The sequence below is a fragment of the Colletotrichum lupini genome, chromosome 1, assembly GCF_023278565.1.
Source record: "Colletotrichum lupini chromosome 1, complete sequence".
In the NCBI taxonomy this organism is placed as follows: domain Eukaryota; kingdom Fungi; phylum Ascomycota; class Sordariomycetes; order Glomerellales; family Glomerellaceae; genus Colletotrichum; species Colletotrichum lupini.
In genome coordinates, this window is record NC_064672.1 from 7,179,080 (window position 1) to 7,204,665 (window position 25,586).

The window sequence follows — 25,586 nt, forward strand, 5'->3', positions numbered from 1 at the left end:
TACGCGGCCTCGTCATCTTGTCATCTCACCAACCTCGAGTTTGCGGCTTCGTTCTTGTATGTCGGCTAGATTCTGCTCCGTCTTATCGGAAGAACTAGAGAGGCTACGACAATGGGGGGAGGGGATTGACGTTGGATTCATCATCGACGACGATATTGTACATAGAGCCGTAGCCAACATCAACGAGTGGGAATTGATGATAAAATGGGCGGGTAAACAGGCCTAGTCTCTGTCGGTAGCATAGGCGAAGACGAGTAACCGGAGAAAAAAAGTCAAAAAAGTTCTCTCAATAAGCGTGCGTCGTCGAGTCGTCGTCAGCAACATTTCGAAACGGCGACATCGCGCCATTGCTTGTGGTTGGGCGGCAGGCGACAGGCGGTAGAGCGAGTGGTCGAGTTCAATATCAAAACAAGCGGTCGCTGTTCTGGCGAGTGACGAGCTTGCGAATCCACGTTGAATTCCACAGCGCTCCGGGGGTTCACCAAAAGAACCTGGAAGCCAAAAGGCGCAGAAAATGAAGGAAATGGGGACCGCCAGGAGCGAATCAGTGTGAGCGAATGGTCGAGTACTCGTCGACGACTGAGCCGAAAAGGGCAGTTGGCGTCGTCATCCTCAGGCCGCAGACGTGTACATTGTAAGTGTGCATCGCTGCAAGAAGGTACCTGACATCTTGCGAATTCGTGCTTTCCCACCCAGGCATTTTCGAATACGATTGTACCTGTCTGCCGTTGACTGGTCTACCTAGTTCTGATCCAATGCTCCTTCCTTTGCCTGCCTGCATTTGCTGGTACGAATATTCGCTGGACGCAGTAATGGGAAGGGAAGCAACGGACGAGTGAGAAAGAGCGAGAGGGAAGGAACACCACTGCCTGCCTTCCCACCCGACGAGAAGGTGCAGCCCGTCAGCCAAGGACGCCCAGCCCAGTCTCTCTCATCTACCCGCGCTAATCCCAATCAGGACACGTCGTCCATCGGCTTACGCGTCCCTCTTTCCCTCCCATCAGCGTCCCGGCCGTCTCTCTCTTTCCCTCCGTCTTCCCTCTTGCGCTCTCTGGTCGTTCTGCTCAGTGCTCCCTCTCCTTCCCTCCTTCCCTCCTTCCCTCCCCCAATCCCGTCTTTTCACTCCCTTCCCAAAGTACCAAAGTACCAAAGTACCTTCCCCTCGCTCTTGCTCGCCCGTCCTGGGACTCCTGGTCCCTTCCTTCCTCAACTCCCCCCCAAAGCCCACCCCCCTGCTCAGCCCGCCCAGAATCCGCTTGGGGCCCGCCTTTCCCCCCTGCTGCTCCGAGGACCAGGCACCCAAATCATTCAAGAAACGGAGTCCCCGTGCTCAGTCCCTCTTGTTACGCTTCCCATACATCCACTGCCCAGACCCCCCTAAACTAGTCGCCTATCTCAACACTCTTCTTGTCCTCTTTTCCTCTTTCTCTCTCCCATCTCTCGAACCCTCTTTCTTCTCAACTTCAACCAAACCACCAAACGAAACACTCACCTGAGGCATTGCCATCTATCGTCACGAGCCTCACTTACCGAACCGAGTACTATATCGATCATTCCCTCGTCGTCGCGTACGGGACCCAACAGTCACAACAAAGGTTCGCCACAGACCGGTGCGAACCCCAATCCACCAACACCCATCATACCCAAGGGATCGAATTCTCCTTCGACGGCAATGACGACCTCGAATCAGAACGTCGATAACATCGACGCCCTCCTCGACTTCAGCGAGTATGACAATATGTCTTATCAGTCTCCCTCGCTCTCTCCTGCGGCGACCGCCAAGAACACCTTCACTCGCCCATCAGTCAGCACCGTCGCGACCCCGACGATGCCGTCCGCATCACAACCCCTTACTGGCCCCAGCCACCAGTATGATCTCTACAAGCAGCAGACTGGCATCGTTCCCGGTGCCCTCGCCAGCACCCTGGCTGTGAACGAGGCCAACTCTCATATCAGTGGCTACAACAGCGGCTATGGAATGGACTACTTGGGCAATGGCTTGAGCCCGGAGAACGACATGTTTGACTTCAACACATCGCCCTCCCAAAACTCTACCGGCTTGAATATGGATATGGAGTTTGACTCCCCTCCGGACTCCCAGTACTTCTTCCCCAACCCCACTGTCAATCCCACTGCCATCGGCGGACAAGAGTCTCCCGTGGTCCCCTCCCAGCAAAGCAACGTGGGCCGCCTCTGGCCCGGCATGCACTCCCAGGCTGCGCTTGCCAAGGCCCAGGCCCAGCAAAGACAACAGCAGCAAATCATCCAGCAGCAGCAGCAGCGTCAGCAGATGGGCCAGAAGCAGCGCACCAAGAGCCAGCAGCCTACCGACCCCATTGTTGAACAGAAGATCACCCAGCTCCTCAACTCCATGCGTGCTAAGCCCGCTCAAGAGGGCGACAGCCCCACTCCTCTCATGAACCTGCCTAGATGCAAGAAGGACGAGGAGGATATGGACGAGGATGAGAGACTTCTCGCTAGCGAGGAGGGCAAGAAGCTCAGCAGCAAGGAGCGTCGCCAACTCCGCAACAAGGTTTCCGCCCGCGCCTTCCGTTCCCGCAGGAAGGGTAAGTTCCGCTACCACAACGCCAAAACATGAACTCGCTAACCCATTACAGAATACATCACTCAGCTCGAGGCCGAGATTGCCAACAAGGTTTCCGAGAATGGCGAGCTTCGCCAGCACAACCGTGCTCTCCAGGACGAGAACAAGCGCCTGCAGGATCTCACCCGCATGCTCCTCGCTTCTCCCTCATTCTCCAACTTCCTTGACCACCTCAGCACCAACCCCCAGCCCGCCCCTCAGCAGCAGCAAGCTCCCGCCGTCAAGGTTGAGAGACAAGCCGAGCAGCGCCAGATTCCCAAAGACATCAACCCCTACGCCAACCAGACCCAGCAGCAGCAGATCGGCATGGCCATGCTCCCTGAGCAGAACATGGACTTCTCCATGCTGAACATTGACAACGACGCCTACAACTTCCAACCCCAGGTCTTCGCTGTTCTCGAGACCCCGGATGTTCCCGTTACCATTGACACCAACGTTCTCTCCGGAAAGTCTTCCAACTTTGTCGGCGAGCAATTCGAGTCTGATGACGAGAAGATCGAGCTCCCCACTATTGAGGCTCCCAAGGTCCTGGCGCCCGAGGTTCAGTCCCAGGCTCCGGCGACCGAGGAGGTCTTTGATGACGAGTTCGAGAACGACCCTGAGTTCGCTCTGTACCACTCTGCTCCTGCCCCTGCTACCGTATCCCCTGTCGAACTTGACACCGAAGCCCTCTCACAAGCTGAGATCTTCGGAGGTGTCGAAGCCGACAAGGTTCTTGCCCGCTACGAGCTCGTCGATGCATCAGAAGATGAGAAAAACGCATGTGTGGCCATGGCCAAGGTGCAACGCATCGACGCCGCGCTTCAACCAGTTCTCGCCAGATTGGAGTCGCTTTTCCTCTAAACACCACATTCTCTACTACACTTTCTTTTAGCACCTTATTTTGGGCATTTAGTTCGCTACAACATTTCCTGTGCATACTAGCTTGATATCTGGGACATGGCGTTGGGATTGATTGGGAATCAACTACACCCGAACCGGGACGGCATCTAGTTTCTTATTTTTATTTGAAGAATGCTGCGGCGGTCGAAAAGAATTCTATAGGAACCAAGCTGGTTCGGCATGATTGATGATTGTTAACATTGGCGAGTAAGAGGTGGAATTTACGGCTGGCCATGGCCATCGTGTACTAGATAGATTGGGCGCTCCCGCAACTCGATCTGAAGAATACAAAAGAATTCTTTAACTTGATCTGCACTGATTCGTTTCTTCCATGTGAATGATTGTTTCCCTCCATGATTGAGATCGCGATATGTCTACTCTGCGTGCCTGCTGGACCCATAGGCGACGGTGGTAAGATTATGGACCTGCCATACAAGATGAGGCACGAAACGTCGCGTCCGTTTCTCAAGAATCTGCTCACCCCGTGCATCTATGCAGTGTTCTCGCTCTCCCACCACCCATGGGTTTTCCGTGAGCACGTCCCCGAATCTGTTCAGCCGACCGCCTGCCTGTCACCGTCTCGTCTTTCGAAACGGCTTGGCTTCGGCTCGGTACAGGTCTTTTGCTAGACATGTTCTCTAGAGTCTGGAAAGGAGATGCCGAACCGTCCAACGAGACGATCACCTTCCGATGAATCCCCACCTGTTGCCGAGGACATGGACGAATAGTATGGTTGGGAGATCACTGTCATCTGGTGTCTGGATCTTCGGGTTCGTTCTTTTGGGGGCTATTGGTCTTGATACCCTTGTCTTTGATGTGCCCTTGGCCTGTAAGGGGTTGCTTGGTAGAGCAGATAGTAGGAGGCCTCTGCGGACTCTGGAGTCTGAACTCTGGAGGCTCTCTCTCAAATTTTGGGGCCGTTTGACTCCTGGCTCGGATTTTCCGACTGGAGGTGGGGTGCCACGTTTTATGTGACGGGCGTTGTTGGTAGCTTGCCTTGCTATGCTGTTTGACTTCATGTTGCTTTGACGAGTGGTTGTCAAGCGAACCCCCCGGCTTGTGTCTTTCTTGTCGTCGGATGAGTGTATCATCTTGTCTCTGGTCTCTGGAGGGGATTCGGAAAAGTTGAGATGGCAAGTCTGGGCGAGGATGGAGCATACCAGGGTCCTTTGCTTTCCATGAGGTGAGATCAGTCTATCAGGCAGGAGTCCTGTGTAAGAACCGATGGCTGGTTGGTAACGGCCGTTACTGCGGCTCCGGAAGGTAATGGAGCTCCGTTACCAATGTGTGAATGTGTCTATCTGGTTACCTATGCAGAGGGATGGCCGTGGACGACGATTACAACTAAGACGTACTCATTACCACATCAGACAATATCGAAAGCTACTTCGCATCTCGAGCTGAGCCTACAGACACCAATCATACCGTCAGACATCACTACTCCAAAACCGTATTCACGAATCCCCCCAATCCTCCCGGATCATCTCCGCCCCCTTCTCCCCAATCATATACACTGACCCCACGATATTAACATCAGGCAGGATGGGAATGATGCTGCAATCCACGACCCGCAGCCCGTCCACGCCGTACACTCTCAGCCGCGGGTCTACGACGCCGCCCTTGTCTTCGGGCAGCATCTGGTTCGTGCCGGAGGCGTGCCAGTTGGGGATGGTATTGGCGCGGACGTAGGCCAGCACGGTGTCCTCGTCGTCTTCCGAGACGCCGGCGCCAGGGGAGACTTCGCCGTGGGATGGGCCGACGGTGTATTCTGACATGCGCGGATGGGCGAGGATCTTGCGGAGGTATTTGAAGGAGGCGAGGGCGATTTTGCGGTCAGCTGGGTGGGCGTAGTACTATGTAACAATGGGTCAGCTTACTCCGTTTCTTGTCAACGTTCGTTAGAGGGGGAACAGAGGAAGAAAAGTGAGCAAGTCGTCCGAGATAGATAGGAGACGCTTGGGAAGGAAACAAATGTGGACTCACATTAGGATTGATTCTCGGCGTCTCAGCCATAGAATTTGACCTCAGCGTAACATTTCCCCTCGACAGAGCCACCATACTCGACGCCGTGAGGGAAATGTACGTCTCGTTACCGCGGGGCGTGTAGTACGGCGTCGGCCCGCTCGGGTAAAAGACGCTCTCGAAGAGGTACTCGATATGCGACTGGTTCGCCAGCCCCGCGGTGACGACGTCGCCCGCGCCGATGGCCTGCAAATCGTCGACCGAGAGCTTCTGGAAGGCGTTTGTGATGCCCGAGGGGGCCGTGTACTCGCCCGTGGTGTTTTTGTAGAACTCATCTTGTGCGGCGCGGAGGGATTGGTAGGTTGCTGCCATGTCTGTTGTTGAGAATTCGGGGGTCGAGAGGGCCATTATGCTGAAGACGGAGTGGTCGTTCAGGCTTAGGGGATTTGATGTTAGTTGTGATGTGAGAGGGGTGAGAAGGAGGGGTACATACTGCTGGCCGATGTTCTCGTTGATGTGGACGGGTTCGATGCCGAATTCGTTGAGCTGGGAGGATGGACCGACTCCCTGAAGCGGACGAGGTTAGTACATGATCTGCCGTTCATCATGCCACATCCGCGATACTCAAGAGAAACTCACAGAAACCATTAGGAGTTGAGGCGAGTTGAACGCCCCCGCGCTGACGATAACTTCCTTCTTCGCTCTAACCTCATGTACAATACCCGTAGGATGGTCCATGAAAGCGACACCTACGGCTCTCGGGTTCTTCCCCTCCACCTGGTCAAAGTTGATCTTCCACACGGGAGCAAAGTGCAGAACATCAAGGTTCTTCCGGCCCTCGGCCTGCTTCAGATAACTATCGTAGCTGGAGCTGCGCATGAACCCGGCGTCGAGGTGGCCTGTACCCTGCTTCACGCCGGTGCTGTTGCCCGTGTTGTGGTCCTCGACGATGGGGATCTGAAGGGCTTCAGAGGCGGCCTCGATAAAGCCTACGCCCGAAGGTGGGACGTAGCCCTGGAAGCCGAGCTGGAGAGGACCATCGGCGTAGGCGGAGGGGTCGTGGGTTTTGTAGGAGACGTCGAAGCCTCGGACTTCGTGGTCCGTTGGGGGGTTAAAGTGCGTACCCTATTATCATGTCAGTTAAGCGTGACAGACATCCAAGACTGGACAAGTGAGCGTGTGATTCACCTTAACAAACAGAGGATACACGTCGTCCCATCCCCAACCCGGGTTCCCTACTTTGACCCAATCATCGTAGACGGACGAGCTGCCACGACCGTAGTAGAAGCCATTGGTCACGCTGCTGCCGCCGAGGCACCGACCGCGGTGGTAGCGGAGGATGCGGCCGTCGAGGTGTTCCTGCGGAGTGGTGTAGAAGGACCAGTCGATGGCGGTTCCGCCGAGGAACTGGTTGCCGCCGGGCGGCTTGTAGGCGGAGACAACCTCGGGGTTCGGCCCCGCTTCAAGGACGAGGACCCGCTGTTTGCCGGACTCGGAGAGGCGGTTTGCGAGGACGAGGCCGGCGGTGCCGCCTTTGAGAAGGGGATGATTGAGTTAGCCGCCTGAATTACTGTGACTTTGGGGAAGATTGAGCGTGCGTTACCTCCTGCTATGATGAAGTCGTATTCATCTTGGATCGTTGCGCGGTCGAGGCCCTTAATTGGTGCGGCCGAGACTCCGGCGAGGAGTGTCAGGAGAGGGAGGGTCAGCTGCATCGTGAGACCGCGTACCTCACAATAACAGTGATTGCCAAAAGGGAAGTTCTATCAATTGAATCCAATTAAAGGTCTTTGAAGCGGTACCTAGGCAAGGGCCTCGTCTTTCTCCGGCGAACTATCGGAGATGCCCCCGTCCTCAAATACTCTCGCCCAGCGCAGCCAAGTGCACCTCGTGATCAAACTTGCTTGCAAGTGAACACAGTCAAGCCGGCTCAGCCCATCTTGGCTCCCATTGAATCAGGCATACAAGTTTACCTTGCGCCATCATGGTGCGTCATCGCACCGCGAGGTGTCAGACCGGGCGAAGGCGAGGCGTGCCGTGGATGCTCTTGGCGAGGAAGCGAGGCGGATGGATTGGATGTGGTGTTTGTTCTTTTAGGCTTCTTTTTGGATTTGTCTCTAGGCAAGGCACATTGAAGTTTGGGGCGAAGATGGCGGGGAAGGAAGACGGGGAAAGCTTGGTTTTGGGGTACGCGGGTGAATGGGCACGGTGAGCAGGTGACGGGCCCATTGCTTGGAATTGAGCAAGGCTTCTTGCTCTTGCAGATCAGATATTGGAGGTGGCACAGCTTGGAAGCGAAGCGAAATTGAGAGACAAGAAGGACAGGCAAGATACCTAGGCACAGTGTGATGGTGCCACGAGTTGATGGCGCAGGATCCGAGAGCGACGTATGTCAAGACAATTAGTCGACTAGTACAGGATACTAGCTTTATGTGCCGTTGATGCCGCGGGGTTGGCATCCTGTCCTTGGCTCCCGCTATTCGGCTCAGCATGGAATCGAACTTTACCTGGCTACTAACTTACCTCATGGGAACATGTTGCCCTCTAGGTTCTTAGAACCAGAGAGTGACTTGCTTTGTCTTAAATAGGGAATTGGCATCTAATGACATGCGAGTGAGATGGGCCATGGCAATGCTACTTCGTACTGTACAAGGCATTTGTAGACAGAGAAACTTCACCAATGAGCGAGGCCAAGACAATAGCATGCAGGCTGGAAGGATCCGGCCGACGTACGTCCAGCGGGGTATGCAGAACCCATCAACCACCAAGCCCTACCGGCCCCGAGTCCCGTGTGGTGCCCCATCTTGTATCCGCTTTGCCCCGCATCCCGGCGATGACTGGGGTGAGAGATCTGGGTAAGGATGGAGATTTGTTACTATTCGATTCGACATGTCTTGTAATCGGAGAAGGAGGGCAGATTTGAGGTGCCTTTGGCCACTATTTGACCTTGATTTCTCCGATAAGCTGCCGTTGTGCAACTTATTTTACTCTGTATCTTGCTCAGCATCCAATCAAATCCTGGGTTTCGGTAGGGGAACGGGAGGCTCGGGCGTGCCTGGGAGGCGTATTATTGATCGGCGCCCTTTCCGCCTCGGGCAGTGTGATGTACATGTACTTTTGTCTCACATCATCCTGCTTTTCTTTTATGGTGGAAACCTGCGCGGCGAAACTGAAGTTGTGTTGTCTTGTTAGGAGATGCTGTGCGTCTCGGACGTTGAATGCCTGATTGTCTCTGTATTATCAAGACTGTCCTCGTAATCTAGTGGGAGCATCGTTCATAGCTCGGTTTCGCGATCTTCCTGGTCCCAGAATTAGGTTTGATGCCCAAGGTTTTGGTCGATGAGGTCAGTTTAACGTGCGACCTTGACGGGCTGCATCCTTATCTCAGATTTTGCTGAAGGATCAGATGCAAGTTTGAAAAACAGAACCAATACGAGTATTGTAGGTTGACTTGGCTGCATCGCCACTCTAGGGTTGCGAGCCTTGGTTACTTGTCAGGTGCAGATTTGATCTGAAGACATCCTGAATGTTGAACCGGCAACATCATGGCGACATTTCACAACTGAAACAGCGAGAGATAGAATCGAAGTCGTGTATTGAGAGCTTGAGTGTTGGTGAGATCGTGATGTCGTCAAATGAGTGTTGCCTCAAGCTCAGGAGCAGGGGGAGGGGGATGGTGTAAAGTGCAAATTCCAGAAGATGGGGAGTCCACGTGTATCGAACCGATAGCCCCGAACAGAAACATCTCCTTCAAAATAGTAATCCAACCCAGAGCTCATTGTACCCATTGCTCTTCCGTCTTCCAATCCCTGCATGTATGTGTCCCTTCTTCCGTGCGGACCCCTCTCCGCGTCGAACAACCATCTTCTCCATCACCAAATCGACTGAAAAGTGAGTTAGACTGAGAGTCCCTCCAACTACACATACGATCGAACTCATCACGGTCCATAACCGCAGACTACGCGAGTGAGCGATCTGGGGTACCCGCTCACTCCGCAATAAGGCCCCTGGCCAAGAGGAAACCCGGAACACCCGCATCGGGGCACCAAGGGCCCCATACGGAATCCCCTAGGAACACGGTGGTCGGTTCTCTCGGCAGCAGATCTTGAGAGAAGAATGCAACACCCAAGCTGACCCCAGTCTGCTTCGATGTTCTTCGCTGGATCTGCCGCGAAGACAAGAGACGCCAAGCGCCATATTCCGAGGGGATCTCCGTTTGGATCCCTCGGTGCCCCAATGCGGGGCTTCCAGGTTTCCTCTTGGTCTGGGCAGGCTACTGATCGTTAGCTCAAGGGGTAAGGAGGTTTTGACATTACCGATATCAGAGAATATGGAGGTTCGTTGCCACGCGCTTGGCAGCGTCGAGCCCTTCACGTCCACCTCCGCGGTCCTTGTACACAGCTCCGATAATAGCCTTGATGGTATCAATCTTCGTTTGAGCACCGAGAGCAAAGCCCTGGGATGGGTTCACACTGACACACGGCGAGAAGGCGAAGCTGTCGAAGATCTCAACTAGTCGCGAATTGTTTCTAGCACGCTGGGAGTGGGCGTCGATATCGCCTAATATTATCATATTAGTACGTTCTTTGGGACAAGACTGTATGCAGCCTTGACATCAACTCCGAACTTACTTCTTGTTGCGATGTTCGAGTCGATCATCGCTTCCACGGCGAAGAGCCTGATGAGGCTGTCTCCTAAGGGAGCCAGAATCTTGTTGCCGTCGATGACACGACGATCGCCAATGTTTTGGACCCCAGAGCCTGGGGCTTGAAGGGCTTCCAAGAGCCAGTTGATGTTGTTGAAACGATGGTCAATGAGGCGCATGGCTTCGTCCACTTTGTACCTGTCCTGCTGGGATTGCATCGTGTCTTTGGCAGACGGTAATAACTATCGGCAGTGATCAGAGGTCAACGAGCTATGATGAGGAGTAGGGTGTAGTAAAAGAGTTGTGGGAAAGGTAAATGAGTGATAAATCGAGGGGTAAGTTGGATGGAATATCGCAGGTTCTTATACGTTCTAGTGACCATTGCCCCCTCAACTTCGGTGGCCGGGAGACCAGCCTTCCATACAGATGAATGGCTTTCACGCCTGAAATGACGTGGCACTTGAGACATGTATTGGACTTTCCGTCGAATCCCACCAATTCGGTTGCGACAAACCAGAGATACAAGTGTGCGAGACGTGCGTGGAGTAATGCATGTCTTGAAACTGCGCCCGTATTCCCCTCCCCCGGCGTGAGGTGCAGGTAGTTGCGTTCACCGGGCGACCACCATTCCGAAAGACTGGAAAATGATACTCGTCCTTGCCGCGAAGTGCGAAGTGTCTGTGAAATGTCGAAGTGTTAAACATGAGTACCTGGCAACAGTAGTATGTCTTTCAATGTAAGGTAAGCAGACGAAACTAAGAGCCAAGTAGGCCAAGTCCCAATGAAGAATTTCAAAATAGATAATTGCATCTAACTAAACGCCGAGAGAAATGCCTTCAATAGACCGTGTCTTTGGGCTATTTCTTCGCCGGGTTCCGAGGACCATCCACGGCCTTTTCCACTGTCCCTGCAATGCCCCCCTTACTCGCATCAAACTGGCTTCCGATGACACCGTCCTTCGAGAAAGGGCCGCCAACGGCTTCGCCTATGGAATAAAAGTCAGAACCGAGATCATGCCAGATTCAGGCTGCAACACTCACCAATCTGGCCAATGTTACCATCAGGGTTGAATTGCTTGCCAATGGCGCCCTCCGAGGAGATGACGCTAGGCTTGGAGGGGCTGGTGTCCTTCTTTTGGCCGGCGGCCTCGGCAGCGTTGTGGATGGGGTTCTGAGACGACATGGCTCTAATTCTGGGTACTGATGCAGCGAAAAGCTTGGTTTGTCTAAGGGCGATTCTGTTCATGATGTACTTAGTAGGTGATGAAGATAATAGCTCTTTTTTCTAAGGTTCGGTGGGTGAGATCTTATACACTTTGAATGATCGTGCGCGTCATCTTTGGCGCACAGCATGTGGTTAGCCAGAATGACGTTTCTGCACCAGTGAAAGAATGGTGACATCATGAAGCGCTGACCATAACATTCAAATAGGTAGTGCACGGAAAGGACCGAGTAATAGTAAATGGCATGAATCATCGTTCAATCGAGCGGGCTTAAGACAACGATTTTCCGCAAACATCAGCATTCCTACGGGTTGGCCTGTCAGAGTATACCAGTGCCACATGCACCTTTGCGCCTAGAGGTATTAAGAGGAACTCCTATCAGCATGTGAACATACAATAGAAACCTGAATATGACGATACTGAAACAACTTACTGAACTGACTTGAATTTTGGTTATTTCTAGGTGCTAACTCAATGCTGGAACTGCGAGTTTCTACTTGACTTGGATTTGGTTGTGATTGAGAGCTGCAGCGTACTGAAATTAGGCATTTGGCCAACTCTGAATGCCATGTGAGGTTTGATGGAGATGGAAGTACCTATCCTGCCAAATACACACCAATCAATGCTTGAGAATAATTCTCAGAGCAGGAAAAATTCTCTATCCTTTCCCTAGCCGATACCTCGTTAAGTAAACTGAACTCAAAAATGTAATCATGTCGGAAACGCATCTTGTCGCAAAGCAAGAAACAAGTGGAAGACATACACCTGAAGAAAGGGCTTGGGTTCTTGAAAATCCAGACTCCTAAATGGTCGTATATATATAAATACCTATGTATGTATAATAACTACTCACCATAGGCTCTACTGTTTTGTCTGCCGTTCAAATTGGGAGAAATAAGCGCATCGGCAAGGTTGACATGGCTATGGCCGTATGCCTGGTAGTCTTATTGCTCCTAGAAACTCACGAGATCGGGCTACCAGCAAGTCACTACTTCCTAATCAGGTACGTGTTAAATAGGATACCTAGTGTTGAGAGAAGATTATCTACGACAGGAGACAAGACGCCGTTACTAAAGACTCTGGTACAACACCTTGTAAAGTCAGTTGATACCTGGTCTTCGAGTCACACTTGCCCATCCCCTGACGAGGACTTGTGCATGTGGAAGTCGGGAAGGACAAGTTGAACTGAGAGTCAAGAGGTTAAGTCATGCTCTCGTCTGTCCGCTAGGACTGGAAATTGAATTCTCAAAACAATTTGAATGTCTCTACTTGACCAAGGTGAATACGAGTTTCATCGATCTTATACTCGGACTCTTCGAGGCATGCAATTCATAGTTTCACATAGCTTCTAGATCCAGCTACTTTACAGCTGTAATGTTTCCAGTTGTTGCCGAATGGAAGCAAGCAAAGGCTTCATTTCAACTGTGACTTGAGACAAGGAGCTCACAATTCACCAATGAGAATCGACAAGTGTCTTTGATGAAGTCGATTTAATTGTATCAAGCAGGGGTTTGATACCAAGGCCTTTGTTCTGTAAGCTATTTGCACCTGAATACTCGTGTATTCGCTAAGTGCATGTGCATATAGCCGCCGCGAACCAACATTGGCGGATACTCTGCAGCGAATCAAGTGAGACAGTGTGAGCGAGTGGTTCGCCCTCCCACTCTCTGTTGCATGGGGTCACCGGCCAGCAAGGACATAAGATGTAGGGCTGAGGTATTCGTGCATCTCTCTGCTGGCCAAGACTGCCCGAGTATTCCTCAAAATTAGAGGAAGGAGCGAGGTGAATGTGATTGAAGTCTTGGATTAAGCGAGCAACTCCAGATGAAATCGCGTCTTTTCACTTCACCTTCGTCTAGGGTTTCTGCCTCACTTCCTTTCTAGATAGTTCACGGTCGTTCCTTTCTTCTTGTGGAAATATTCTCAACCTTCTCCTTCAACCCATTCTTCTTCCTTCCTGCCCTTATATTGCAACCTTTCCTTTCCCACTAATCCTTTCACTTCACACAAGCAACCGTGAGTCCCTGAATCTCGATCCCTAATCTTTCCTCCTCCGATCACAAAGCCATGGACTTCGACGACGACAAGTCGCTCTTCGGATCTTCTCCTCCAACTTCAGCGACGTTGGGGTCTCACTTCGCTGTCAGAGATCCGATCCCTCTCTGCTTGCCTGGAATGGGCGCAACTCAACTACCGAATGCCAACGGTGCTCCTGCGCAGGCGCAGGGCGCAACCTCGAGTTTACAAGTCCCTCACATGCCTCATCAAGTACTTGGCATCGAGAACAACCCCCTGGACGTTCCTTCCAGACCACAGACACCCGCACAGAGACGGCTTTCACGAAAAACCTCAAAGCCCTCTTCCTCTCGAAGAAGCTCTTCATCTCAGAAAGCTCCCATCTCCGCGATTAACCCCGGCGTTCCCGTTCGACTGATTCCAACATTGCCAGGCTCCTCAGCTCCCACAGCAGAGACTCCTCTGTTCGCTCCGCCAATTGCACCGGGTCACAGTACCTTGCCCCCTTTGCCGGCATCGCTCCTTCTGTCACCTTCACCGCCCGTTCTGAACGGGAATGGCGCACCCTTGGCCTTAGGTGTTGGTGAAGCATCTTCAAGCCAGAAGTTGTGTACCAAGTGCCACAAGTCTAAGCCGCAATCGGAATTCTCTTCTATGACCAATATGGGTCTGATAAGGGAGCGAAGCCAATGCGAGCCGTGTCGCAGGAAGAGAAGGGAGTCATCGGCTCGATACAAGCTTCGCAAAGAAAAGGCTGAGACTCAGGCTGAGGACAACCAAGAGCAGCTTCAGCAGCAGCAACTTCCACAGGGTGGCATGGCGCAGTGTCCTTATCATGGCTTAAGCGAGCACCAGCCGACTCGTCCTTCTCATCCATTGACAGAAGTGGTTGGTCTTGAGCAGGCAACTGAATCCAGCCCTATGCATGGCGTCGCCACGGCGAACACAATGCTTGGCTTCAATTCTACTACAGAGCTTATGAGAGAGGCAAGTCCCATAATTGACAAGTTTGTCCCCAAGGTTGGCTAACAGTATCATACCAGACATTCGCTCCCAACGCACTGATCACAACCCAACATGATCCAATCGACTTGACGTCTCCAACTTTTTCCCCCTTCTTCGACTGGCCAGCAGCCCAGGAACCAGAACAGGTATCTCACCATACCCCCTCCAATTCGCCCAAGTCCACATGCTAACGTATCATTCACAGGGCGTCGACATTGAAGCTGATATGGCATTCTGTGGATTTCAATCGTCGAAGCAAATGGCGTCGCCGAGCTTAGTTCTCCCGCAAGAGACTGGCATGGAGGCTGGACTTCCCCCAACTCAAGATCACACAAGCGAGCTCTACGACATTGTGAGCGTCAAGACGCTTAAGACTCCCTTGACCAAGAATGCTGAGGCCTGGCTTCTCAACCACGAGAAGCAAAAGTTCAAAGAAGGCCGCGAAAAGTGTGAGTGGATGAAGACGCAGGAGAAGAAGACTTTGGTGGCGTGCTGGGAGAAGAGACAGGCCTCGATTGTTCTTGGACTTGTCGAAGTGCCTGGCTCTGATCTTCAGCCCATGATTGGCTATTCCTACGCCGAGGGTTCGCACCAGAATCTGCCTGGTGCTTACCCAGATGACTATGATTGGCATTGAACTGGGCTGGACCCTTGAGACCATTGAAGCAGAAGACGATGAATGGTTCGAGATGACTCTTTGTGTTTCGTTGGCGTTGTCTTTTGGGAATGAAAATGGAAGATGAGGCATTGGCAGGACGGATCTCAGATTAGTTCCATAGTGGAAACAACGATTGTATCATACAAAAGTTCGCGAACCAGTAGTGACAGGCCCCAAGACTCCTAGCTTCGTCAACTCTTCGACAAGATTAAACAAGACAAAATCGCACCCCCTCCTGGCCACCATATTGATAGTCACAGGCATCATCTCTTCTCGGCGGGTGATGTTGCTGTAGTAAGGCACCTGACCAATTGGAATGGTGAAGTCTACGCTTCCAAAGTAGGACGCAAGGGAAGAGGCAGCTCCTCGAGTTCCAGGACCATCAGGTAAGGCAGCGCCGGGGGACTCATTCAACTGAGCCTCTCTGAAGGAGGGAAGCCCGCCCGTGCCGATGTCGTAGATCATGATGGACTCAGAGCAGCTTTCGGTCGTATTGAACAAAACCTCACGATGCCAGGCCTCGGAGTCCTGGCGTCTGCGGTCAAGCGCTTCGGTATGACCTTCGGCGTCTAGGGTGAAATTCCAGAAAGAAGTTCGGTACGGTCTATCAAGAGAAGGGAAACCAGGGCTGTAGTGTGCAATCAGAGGTGTTGCCACAACTTTGAGCTGTGTGTAGGTCCAGATTGTACCCAGGTCAGCCAGAATCCCGTCAAGATCCCGACCAGTTACGGTCTCGACCCTTTCCGTGATGTTGACTTTCGACACCATCAAGTCCATGACCTTGCTGACCCGGGCCAGGAAGCTCTGAAGAACGGCTTCGGCAGCGGGGTTCTTCAGCGGAAGATAGTCGGTGGGATACAGAATTCGCCTCGGAAAAGCACGAGAATCCGGAACCACAAGATCGGGTAGCCCATTGAGGCTGCTATCTTGGTGAAGTGAAGGGTCGTACCAGAGCTTAGCGAACTTCACCCAGTCCTGAGGATCACGTGCAAATACACCGCCCGTGTCGGCACCATAGGAAATAGGCATGACTCCGTCCAAAACCATGAGACCTTGCGATGGGCGGTTTCCAAAGGTACCCGAGAACGCCGCCGGTTGGCGCATAGACTGGCCAGTGTCCGACCCGATGGCGAAGTCGAGCCAGTCGTACGCGGCTATGGAGCAACCACCACCAGCAGACGACGCCGAGCAACTGAGATATCCGTCACCGCGGGGGTTCTGGGGGTAGTAAACGTCGGTCCACTCCCACGCGTGAGCCGCAGATGCGAATTGGGACGTCTTCTGCTTCCCCACGACCGTTCCGCCGAGGTCAATGATGCGCTGGATAGAAGGAGCGGTTGCGTTCGCTTTGGTGGTCATTTGCGTCCATGCCTTGCTTCCTAGCGTGGACTTGAGTCCCTTGATGTCGTAGATATCCTTGACGCCAAGTCTTGTCCCAGAGAGAGGCCCAGAGTCGGCTGCGGTGTAGAGGCGGGATGGGACGGGGATCAAGGGGTAGCCCCAATTAGCGTCGGTTAGGCTAAGGACTTTATAGCTTCCGTTGGATTCGTAGATTCCATGGACAAAGTCACTGTAAGTGTCTGTGTAGAGACGGAAGACTTTTGAGAGCGTGACCGTCTTGCCATCGGACTCCAAGAATAACGGGCCGGGAGGCGGCATGGGCGACTCAAACTGGGAAGAGGCTGGTAGCATGAGAACTTGCGCATCGATAGATATCACGAATGCTGTGGCAGCATCATCAAGCCTCGAAGAGCAATTGGAGCTCAGGATGATGGTCTCGAGGAAGTCCTCCGAGAATACGTCATCTTCGGCCAGGTAGCGCGCAATCGTATCTTGAAGGTACCGACCAGTGATGACGGGGCTAGTTGCGACGATATGAGTTGCCGGAGCGGTGGTTGCTTTGAGATTTGCAGCTGCGAGAGCGAGTGATGAGGCGGGCGTTGCCAAGTAGCTCTTGTTGCCGAGTTGGAAGACTTGATCTAAGCCATTGATGGTGTGAGTCAAAACCAGGGGACTTCTTTCAACGAGAGCAGCGGCAATGCCCGCGAGGCAGACAAAGGAGAGAGCTCGAGCTGCCATCGGAAGAATGTCAAGCATGTAGAATTCTGAGATGCTCTGCGACGAGTTACCCAGGAAGCTTGGTAGTATCCATGGCGATAGGAATGCGACACTCTCTGGATATAAATGCTCCATTACTGATGTATCTCACTACCCTACGCGAAGATGCCTAAGACGATATTGAGGTAGGCGTCAAGCTTGCATGAAGCTACTTCATTGATTAAGTGATAGTGTGAAGGTATTTCCACTGATAAGGCATGCATGTTATCAGGCCGGTCTCTCCCCGCTTACCTCGCTAAGACCCCGCGCCTCGGAATGGGAGCATCTGTCCTACTGCGTGGCATGGAGAGAAGATCGACGTCCTCCATGATTTGCCGATTGCTCAACAACGTCCGAATATCGGCTTTATGGCCCAACTATCGGAAACATTTCTTGTTGTCTCATTGAACAGGCTTATCTCACCCCGCAAAAGTCACTCAGGCACGGCAATCCATCTCCACCGGGCGGAATATACATTCCGAAACATTTAAGTGGGCATGATGAGCAGTGCAATCAATAACTTCACTCTGAGCTCTCTGTCCCGGCTACAGAGACAACCGGCGACTGCGATAACCTTCAGATCCCGTTATCTTTTCTATGATGTAGATAAGCTTCAACTCATAAGATAGAGAATCCACCTTTATGTACCGCAATCGAGCCAGATTCGACTACATTTCTCAATTTCGGTTAGGAATCTAAGTTCAATTCTGATGCGTGCGCGACTAAGAGTAAAAGAAGTCTGCTACGAAGAAATGAGGCAGAAATGGTAAAGATCGGCAAAAAGCAGCCCGGGTCTATACCGTAGGACGGTATCGTACGTGCAGGCTGGCTGGCTGGCATCGTCTTACACTAGAGTAAGTTGCGCACTCGCGCACTCTCAGCCACGACAACACGGGACAACATAGCTTCCGGAAGAAGTTTGGGGAGCCCAAGTTCGATCTACGACGCTTTCAAGATGGATCGAACGCCTGCAAATTCAAGCTCTTGTAGTGTCTCTTCCCAAAGACGATCTGTAACAGTGATGCCCTCGGAGGTGTAGAGAAACGCAGCAAACCTAGAGATTGTTAGTGGTCTGGTACAATGAGGGAACTCGCATTTAAGACAAACGTACGGATGAATTTTCCAGCTCATAAGGAAACACCCATGAGACTCTTTGCCTTTGTTGACAATGGCATCAACAAAGCAAGAGGCACCTACTCGTGGCGTTCGTCCAGTCGTTGCCCCAAATACCACGACTCCCAACTTCATGATGCCCTGTGCATCTCGGGCTAGGTTTGTGCCTTTGCACCACGCCGGATCTGCGAGGTTGACAATTACATCGTCAGCCGAAACATAATCTACCAGTTTCCAGAGAAACATGTGAGCGAGCAGCTTCGAAGTATTATAGGCTTCCCGGCCGTGGATGGCGAAGGCTTCGGGATCATCAAAGGATGGGAGGAGGGGGTCGGCAGCTCTATTGGGAAACGCGGCTGCCAACGTTAAAGCTGCGCTGACAATTGTAAGACGCGCGGGGCCGCCATTCTTCTGACGTTTGGCCTTCAGAACAGGGAGAAGAAGTAGGGCGAGGAGCATAGTTGACAGGTAGTTGACTTGAATTGTCTCCTCGTGACCAGTGCTAGGGACTTTGGTAAAGCCCATCCGTATCGCTCCGGCATTGAGAAGGGCGATGTCGATGCGATCCACCTCGTTGTCAATGCGACGTACGAAATCTTGGACAGACTCGTAAGACGTCATATCGAGAAGTTGCACGCTGATAGTTGCAGTGGGATATCGGCGACGAAGCTTCGTGGCGGCTTCTTCGCCTCGCTGGAGTGAGCGCACAGCTAGGATCAAGCGGGACAACTCGAGATCTAACAGTTGAAGGGCGGCTTCAAAGCCTAGACCTGTGTTCCCGCCCGTGATAATCGCGGTTTTGCCGGAAAGACTGGTGCCCGGGGCCGGCCATTGCGGCTTCGCACAGAATTGATTGTTGTAGAAGACGCGCCCAAAGGAGAGAGTTGATGGAGGAAGGTCTTTAGAGCCGACCATCGTGATATTAGTGCCGAGGGATTGCGAAACTGAGGTTGCCTGGATTGGCTGATACGTGAAACTCAGTAATTGAGGTGCCAATGGAAGAGATAGAACCATGAAGACTGCTCGGCGACCACAAAACTTTTATAGCCATGTTACTGCTCCCTTTGAAGAAATGGCTATTGTTTCTGATAATTCACGTTTCTATCTGCTGACTTATGTCCGGACCAGTTTGTTTGCCTAGTCGGGCATGGTCTGGAAACGGACTTTTGAATCCTGTCAGCCAGATCGACACAACAAGGCACTAGGCCTAGATTGGCGAACAATGTGGTCTAGGCTACTAAGGCTTTGGCGTTGGCCTACGTATGACAATGCTAGGTATATGTAATTATTTGGGACGACTCGGTCCAGACGGACGCGAATGTTTCCGTCTGGATTTGATGCCATACTCTGTCACTTTGGTAATTACTTGTGTCACGCGAACACAGTTTGCAATGTGTCCATGTAGCTATGCGGTCAACAGTGTGTGCCACTGAGAATTCCCTTATTAATACGAGAAACTTCATGCCCTAGCTACGCAACCGACAGTCTGTATGTTTCTCATGGGCCAACCCCTCCCCTGTTAGCACCCATGTAATGGAATTGCAACCCTGAAAGTACCAATACCGCAAAGCTCGCACAGTCTTCGATGGCATGCTTAGACGTGATCAAGCTGCTCTACAAGCTTCTCGTCCTTGGCGACAGCAGCAGCAGCTCCAACAGAATCCTGCATAGCATGAGGCACCAGCTGATCCCCAAAGAGCTCATCCATCTGCTCAAGCGTTCTGCCCTTGGTCTCCGGGAAGAAGAAGATGTAGCAAATCATGGCGATGAGATTGAAAACGAAGAAGACGTAGAAGTAGCGGAAGCCAATATTAGTCAGGGCCTCCGGGGAGATCTGGGCAAAGATAAGATTGACGGTCCAGTTGGTGAAGGTGGTGATAGCGTTTCCGAGCGCTCTGACTTCGACAGGGAAGATTTCGGCAGGGTACACCCAACTGATAATGCCCAGCGGGGTGTAGAACATGCTGAAGACGAAGTTCATGGCTACCATACTGCGCAACTGATTGGCGTTATTCTCGTTGAGATATTGGGCCTGCACTGCGTTGACGAGGAGGGCGGCGGCGAGACCGGCTGCAGAGACGATCAGGGGCTTCACTCTGCCGACGCGGTCGAGGAGCCACAGGCCAATGCTGCAGTAGACGATCGAAAGAGCACCACTGATGCCGATAATCATTAGAGAGGTTTGGGTATCGATGCCAAGAATCTTGTAGATGCGAGGTCCATAGTAGTTGATCACATTGATACCTGTTGGAATACGGCGTTAGTAATATGCTTTGACTTGCTTCTTCTTTGAGTAAATGACAGGCTTACCTGAGAGAGGTCCAAAGGCCTGTACACCACAGCCCAACAAAAGACGCTTGCGCCACGAAGGCTTTGTGATGATGGACTTCCATGAAATGTTGCCGAGGGCGCGGTCAGCCAAGATGACGTCGCGAATCTCGCGGAACTCGAGATCGATGGTTTCCTCGTCCAGGCCACTTCGGAGTTTACCGAGTGATCGGCGGGCATCTTCGTGTCGGTCTCGCTCCATTAGCCAACGAGGGGATTCTTGGAGGAAGTAGATGCCGGTGACGAGGATGACACCGGGGACAGCCTGGAAGGCGAGAGGGAAACGCCCTATCCCGTTGTTAGTTTGCAAAACAATTCGTGTTACACTGACTCTGAGTGGGTAGACATATATTGGGACAATGAAAAAAAAAGGCTTACAAGAAAAGTCGCTCTTGACAAAGGAGCATCCATATCCAAGCCACTGGGCGATCAAGAATCCCCAACTCAACATCCACTGCAGCAAACCGGACAAGATACCACGGTACTTGGCTTCCGACAGCTCAGAGGCGTACATAGGAATTGTCGAAGTGATCATGCCGACGGCAGCACCACCGATGAAGCGGCCAATAATCAGCATGACCATGTTGACGGCGCCGGCCTGCAGAGCCGAGCCGAGGCACGAAATCACGGATCCGACAAAGATGGTGTTACGCCGACCGATCTTGTTGGCGAAGAGCATGTTGATGATGGTGCCGAAGATGGCACCGCCTTGAAAAGCTGACACGATGCCGCCGGCGACGGTATCTGATGGGTGGCGGAAATACTTTTCAAACGAATCTAGCGCGATCGTCGAGGTGATGATACCGGAGTCATAGCCAAAGAGGAAACCTCCGATGGCCAGGAAAACGGCGGACAACACCGTCGTGAGGCGACCCATGGTTGTCGTATGTTGTGAACAGTCACAGCTGTCAATGAGAGACAAATGAGGATTCAAGAACGGATGTCGTCCTTGGGGGTAGAAACCCGGGAGATGTATTAAGGTTAAAATACAACTGGAGGTCAACAAACATGACCACCATCCAGTAACGGACTTGTCAGCTTTCAACTCCCACCGGCGAATGTCCCTGTTCATCCAATGGACGAGATCGAGGTGTCATCCAGTGGGTCTTGGCAGCATCTGAACGGTACTGAACCTGGCCGATCCCCCCCCTGAATGTGCGGTCTTTAGAATCTGGGGCCTCCGCACGAACCCAGCAAACCCCAGACAAAGCTGCATCTTTAACCCGACATCACCGAGGGTGGTTGGTGGCGTGTTCAGTATCGATTCTTTTGGGTAGCCACTAGGCAAGCTGTGCACTACGGTCGCTGATAACTACTACGGATGCGCGTACCGCACTTGATGAGGCCGTTGATGTTCGAGGCTCAAAGCGGCCCGGTAAGTGGCGACCCTAGTCCGGAGCCGGCACGGTGGGGTTCCCCATAGAGAATTCTCATGTCAACTTTCTAGGTTGACCACTGAAGCCGGTGAAGTTGCTCAAAGTACGAACCACTGGCGATGAAAATTTCTGTCGGAGACGGATACAGACAACAGCGACACGGCGACACGTCTAGGACTCTGTGTAGAGATCTCTGCTGGACTAACCCCAAATAAATGTGTGGCTCACTCGGGAAACCCGGTCTAAAAAGCCGTTTCACAGTCGGTAATTCCGAGCCAGAAGGCAGCAGATCGACACCAACACAAACGGGTCAGGACTTGTGATTCGACGACAACGGCTCTACCCCACCCCGGCGACATCTCGGTGCCAATACTCACTATCCAAGTACCGAAGGCCGGGTCTCCACCGGCACATGGCCCTGATCCCTTGGCCAAAAAGACTCGGCGTAAAGATCCGAGGTTCGTGGTACCAGCCCGCCGGGTGCTCTATAGACTATACTGGATCCAAGAGGAGGTCTGTTTCAAAAGCTCCAGAGTTGCCACTCTTTTCGAGAGAATAACGTACCGAACTTCGGTCATTTCGGTTCATTGTTGACTTAACTACCCCGAGTTATCTGACCACAACCTTTTCGAATGGGGGGGCCACAGCATGCGGAACATGCCCGAAACAGAATAGAGATTACAGAAATTACATGTACCTATGAAGCTCGCTTCTCTAAAGACTTGCCGGGAACCGAGTACTTTTCAAGGTTACTATTCGTAGAAGGCTGCTTTCACCTTCTTTTCGACCGAAGCTGCGAGGTCACCCTGGAGCCTTACTCCCTTGACAATTGTCGCGCTAGCGTAATGGAAGTGACACGCTGTGGCATTCATGCCTTTCACGAAACCCTGGGCATCGACGTTGATGAGATTCGGTTCTACTGGGTGCTTCACTCTGAGCTCGAACATGCTTCCCAAAGTGCCTACCATATCGTCGTTGCTCTAAACGCAACAGCACTCGATGATGGTTCAAGCTCTCAAGTCGTCTGGGACTCGGGCAAAATCGAAAGCAATGCCCAGAGAAACATTCTCTGCAAGCCGGATGGCGGCTTCAAGTCCGCGTCATTCCACTTCTGGAAAGTGACCGTCTGGGACCAGGACGGACAGGCTTCGTCAAGCGGCGTCAACGAGTTCTTTACGGCGTATCCAAGATCGAGCAGACTTTTGCCGCCGTACAGCATGAACCAAACCTACGTATGTCCGTCCAGCACATGTTATCGTCCCAGAACATAATAACAGCACCTTGCTGACTTCTGACGCGAACGAGAACAGATGCCCCATACCAGCCTCATCTTCCGCACCTGGTTCGAAGACGAAGCAAACCGCTGGAAAGGAGTCTGGATCGGCGACAGCAGCGACAAACCCTTCTACCTCCGCAAACACCTCCACCTCCCCCGCAAACCCTCCCGCGCCATCGCCTTCGCCTCCGGTCTGGGCCACTTCAACCTCTCCTGCAACGGCGCTCCCGCGTCGACGCATGTCCTCGACCCAGGCTGGACGAATTACCACCGCACGGTACAGTTCGTCGCCTACGACCTCAGCGATGCGCTGACGCAGGGAGACAACGTCGTCGGCGCGCACGTGGGCAACGGGTTCTACGCCGGTGATAAGGGCGGTGATGATCGCTTCTTTTGGCCCATGTACGAGGATAACACGTACGTGCGGTACGGTAACGAGTTATGCTTCTTTGCGGAGCTGCATTTGTTCTATGAGGATGGGAGTCGGGAGACGGTGATTTCGGGACCGGATTGGAAGACGAGGAAGAGCGCTACCGCGTTGGCGAATATCTACGCGTCCGAGGATAAGGATTTGCGGGCGTATCCTAACGGGTGGGACACGTCCGGCTTCGATGACGGGGAGTGGATTGCTTCGACGCCTGTGACCGGGCCGAGGGGAAAACTGAGGTACCAGAGCCAGCCGCCGGTCATGCTTCACGAGACGGTCGAGCCGGTTTCGAAGAAGACGTTGGAGAGGGGTGTCGTGACGTTTGACCTGGGGCAAAACATGTCCACCATGATCCGCGTCCAAGTCAGCGGCCCGGCCGGCGCACAAGTCATCGTCAAGTTCTCCGAGAGCGTAGACGAGACGGGCCGCGTGCTGATGCCGGACCCCCTTTTCAAAGACTTTGAGACAAAGGTCTTTTCCAAGATCACGCTCGCGGGCACAGGCGACATTGAGACGTGGGAGCCAGACTTTAGCTTCACCAGCGCGCGCTACATCCAAATCGAAGGCGTCTCTCTACAGACGGGCGAAGACCTCCCCGTCGTCCACTCCGTCGTCGGCAGGCACATCTCCTCCGCCTCCCGGAGGCTGGGCACCCTCAAGACAGACAAGCCGGACGCGAACGCCCTCATAGACATGTGCTACTGGTCCTTTGTCAGCAACTTGTTCAGCTACCACACCGACTGCCCGCAAATCGAAAAGTTCGGCTGGCTGGAAGTCACGCACCTCCTCGCGCCGGCGACGCAGTACATCCGCGACATCGAGGCCCTGCACGCCAAGATCCTGGACGACATCGCAGACGCGCAGGAGTCCGACGGGCTCGTGCCGACGATGGCGCCAGAGATTCGGTACATGTGTGGTCCGCTGCACGATACGATCACCTGGGGCGGGGCGGTCGCCTTGATCCCCGAGATTCTGAAGAAGTATTACGGCTCGACGCATACGTTTGCGAAGCTGTATCGGCCTTGTGTGCGGTATATGGAGTATCTCCGGACAAAGGAGCGTCGGGGGGGTTTGATCGAGCACGGACTGGGTGATTGGGGCCGCGACATCGCGTTTGGGAATCACCAGGCCAACATCGAGACGGCCATCTACTACAAGTGTCTCCGCAACGTCGAGTTAATGGCCAAGGAACTCGGCTGCGCCAACGACGAGAAGAGGTGGCGCGCGTGGGCTGACCGCATCTACGAGACGTACAACCGCCACCTCCTCGTCACCGACAAGACGGAACACCCTTATGCCTTCTACACCTCCCTCGACGAACCCGGAACCCACGACCGGACGATGATCGCGCAGGCTATGGCGCTGCAGTTCGGCCTCGTCCCGGAAGAGCACGTAGCGGACGTCCAGCAAGCCTTCCTGGACGACGTGGCAGACTGTCGGATCCGCGCCGGCGAGATCGGGCTCAAGTGGCTCTGGAACACGTTTACCGACGTCGACCGCCCGGATATCGTGATGGCGATGGCGCGGCAGGAAGAGCACCCGTCGTACATGCGCTTCCTCCGCCGCGGGGAGACGACTCTGAATGAGTTTTGGCAGGATGCGTGCCGGAGTAAGTGCCACGACATGCTGGGCACGATTTACGAGTGGTTTTACGAGGCCGTGTTGGGGGTGCGGGTCGAGGAGGATGGGTATAAGACGTGGAGTGTCAAGCCGCCGTTGAGGGCCGAGTTTGATTTTGTGGAGGGGACGTTTGAGTGTCCGTATGGGTTGATTGAGGTTACGTTCAAGCGCGAGGGCGGGGAAGTGAAGATGAGGGTCGTTGTGCCGACGAGTACGAAGGGGACATTGGTGTTACCGAGGGATGAGAGCGCGGTTGAGATTAGAAGGGAGGGGGGCGCGGGTGTGAAGGGTGCGTCTGGGAAGAGGGTGACGCTGCTGCCAGGTCGGTATGATTTGGTTCTGCACCCATAGAAT

At 53.1% G+C, this 25,586-nt stretch overlaps 9 protein-coding genes across 9 annotated transcripts; 3 read left to right on the plus strand and 6 right to left on the minus strand.

Moving 5' to 3' along the window:
- Positions 1-755: 755 nt before the first annotated feature.
- CLUP02_02044 (bZIP transcription factor) lies at positions 756-3,448 on the plus strand (the record flags this gene model as incomplete). Its single annotated transcript, XM_049281079.1, has 4 exons — positions 756-809; positions 890-1,326; positions 1,387-2,567; positions 2,619-3,448. 4 exons carry the CDS (start codon positions 756-758, stop codon positions 3,446-3,448), a joined length of 2,502 nt encoding a protein of 833 aa, XP_049137036.1.
- A 719-nt stretch (positions 3,449-4,167) lies between these two features.
- On the minus strand, positions 4,168-7,164 carry CLUP02_02045 (GMC oxidoreductase; the record flags this gene model as incomplete). Its single annotated transcript, XM_049281080.1, has 7 exons — positions 4,168-4,759; positions 4,946-5,340; positions 5,471-5,885; positions 5,943-6,016; positions 6,089-6,574; positions 6,638-6,981; positions 7,053-7,164. The coding sequence occupies 7 exons, from the start codon at positions 7,162-7,164 to the stop codon at positions 4,168-4,170; spliced, it is 2,418 nt and encodes an 805-aa protein (XP_049137037.1).
- A 2,606-nt stretch (positions 7,165-9,770) lies between these two features.
- CLUP02_02046 (uncharacterized protein) lies at positions 9,771-10,312 on the minus strand (the record flags this gene model as incomplete). Its single annotated transcript, XM_049281081.1, has 2 exons — positions 9,771-10,009; positions 10,081-10,312. 2 exons carry the CDS (start codon positions 10,310-10,312, stop codon positions 9,771-9,773), a joined length of 471 nt encoding a protein of 156 aa, XP_049137038.1.
- Positions 10,313-10,951: 639 nt separating this feature from the next.
- Positions 10,952-11,276, minus strand: CLUP02_02047 (uncharacterized protein; the record flags this gene model as incomplete). Its single annotated transcript, XM_049281082.1, has 2 exons — positions 10,952-11,079; positions 11,135-11,276. 2 exons carry the CDS (start codon positions 11,274-11,276, stop codon positions 10,952-10,954), a joined length of 270 nt encoding a protein of 89 aa, XP_049137039.1.
- A 2,107-nt stretch (positions 11,277-13,383) lies between these two features.
- On the plus strand, positions 13,384-14,974 carry CLUP02_02048 (uncharacterized protein; the record flags this gene model as incomplete). The annotated part of the gene is made up of 3 exons (XM_049281083.1): positions 13,384-14,343; positions 14,376-14,483; positions 14,543-14,974. The coding sequence occupies 3 exons, from the start codon at positions 13,384-13,386 to the stop codon at positions 14,972-14,974; spliced, it is 1,500 nt and encodes a 499-aa protein (XP_049137040.1).
- Positions 14,975-15,133: 159 nt separating this feature from the next.
- Positions 15,134-17,188, minus strand: CLUP02_02049 (uncharacterized protein; the record flags this gene model as incomplete). The annotated part of the gene is made up of 1 exon (XM_049281084.1): positions 15,134-17,188. The coding sequence occupies one exon, from the start codon at positions 17,186-17,188 to the stop codon at positions 15,134-15,136; it is 2,055 nt and encodes a 684-aa protein (XP_049137041.1).
- Positions 17,189-18,031: 843 nt separating this feature from the next.
- Positions 18,032-19,120, minus strand: CLUP02_02050 (short-chain dehydrogenase; the record flags this gene model as incomplete). Its single annotated transcript, XM_049281085.1, has 2 exons — positions 18,032-18,146; positions 18,204-19,120. 2 exons carry the CDS (start codon positions 19,118-19,120, stop codon positions 18,032-18,034), a joined length of 1,032 nt encoding a protein of 343 aa, XP_049137042.1.
- A 679-nt stretch (positions 19,121-19,799) lies between these two features.
- On the minus strand, positions 19,800-21,410 carry CLUP02_02051 (uncharacterized protein; the record flags this gene model as incomplete). Its single annotated transcript, XM_049281086.1, has 3 exons — positions 19,800-20,449; positions 20,516-20,821; positions 20,912-21,410. The coding sequence occupies 3 exons, from the start codon at positions 21,408-21,410 to the stop codon at positions 19,800-19,802; spliced, it is 1,455 nt and encodes a 484-aa protein (XP_049137043.1).
- A 1,344-nt stretch (positions 21,411-22,754) lies between these two features.
- Positions 22,755-25,583, plus strand: CLUP02_02052 (uncharacterized protein; the record flags this gene model as incomplete). Its single annotated transcript, XM_049281087.1, has 2 exons — positions 22,755-23,141; positions 23,220-25,583. 2 exons carry the CDS (start codon positions 22,755-22,757, stop codon positions 25,581-25,583), a joined length of 2,751 nt encoding a protein of 916 aa, XP_049137044.1.
- Between the last annotated feature and the right edge of the window lie 3 nt (positions 25,584-25,586).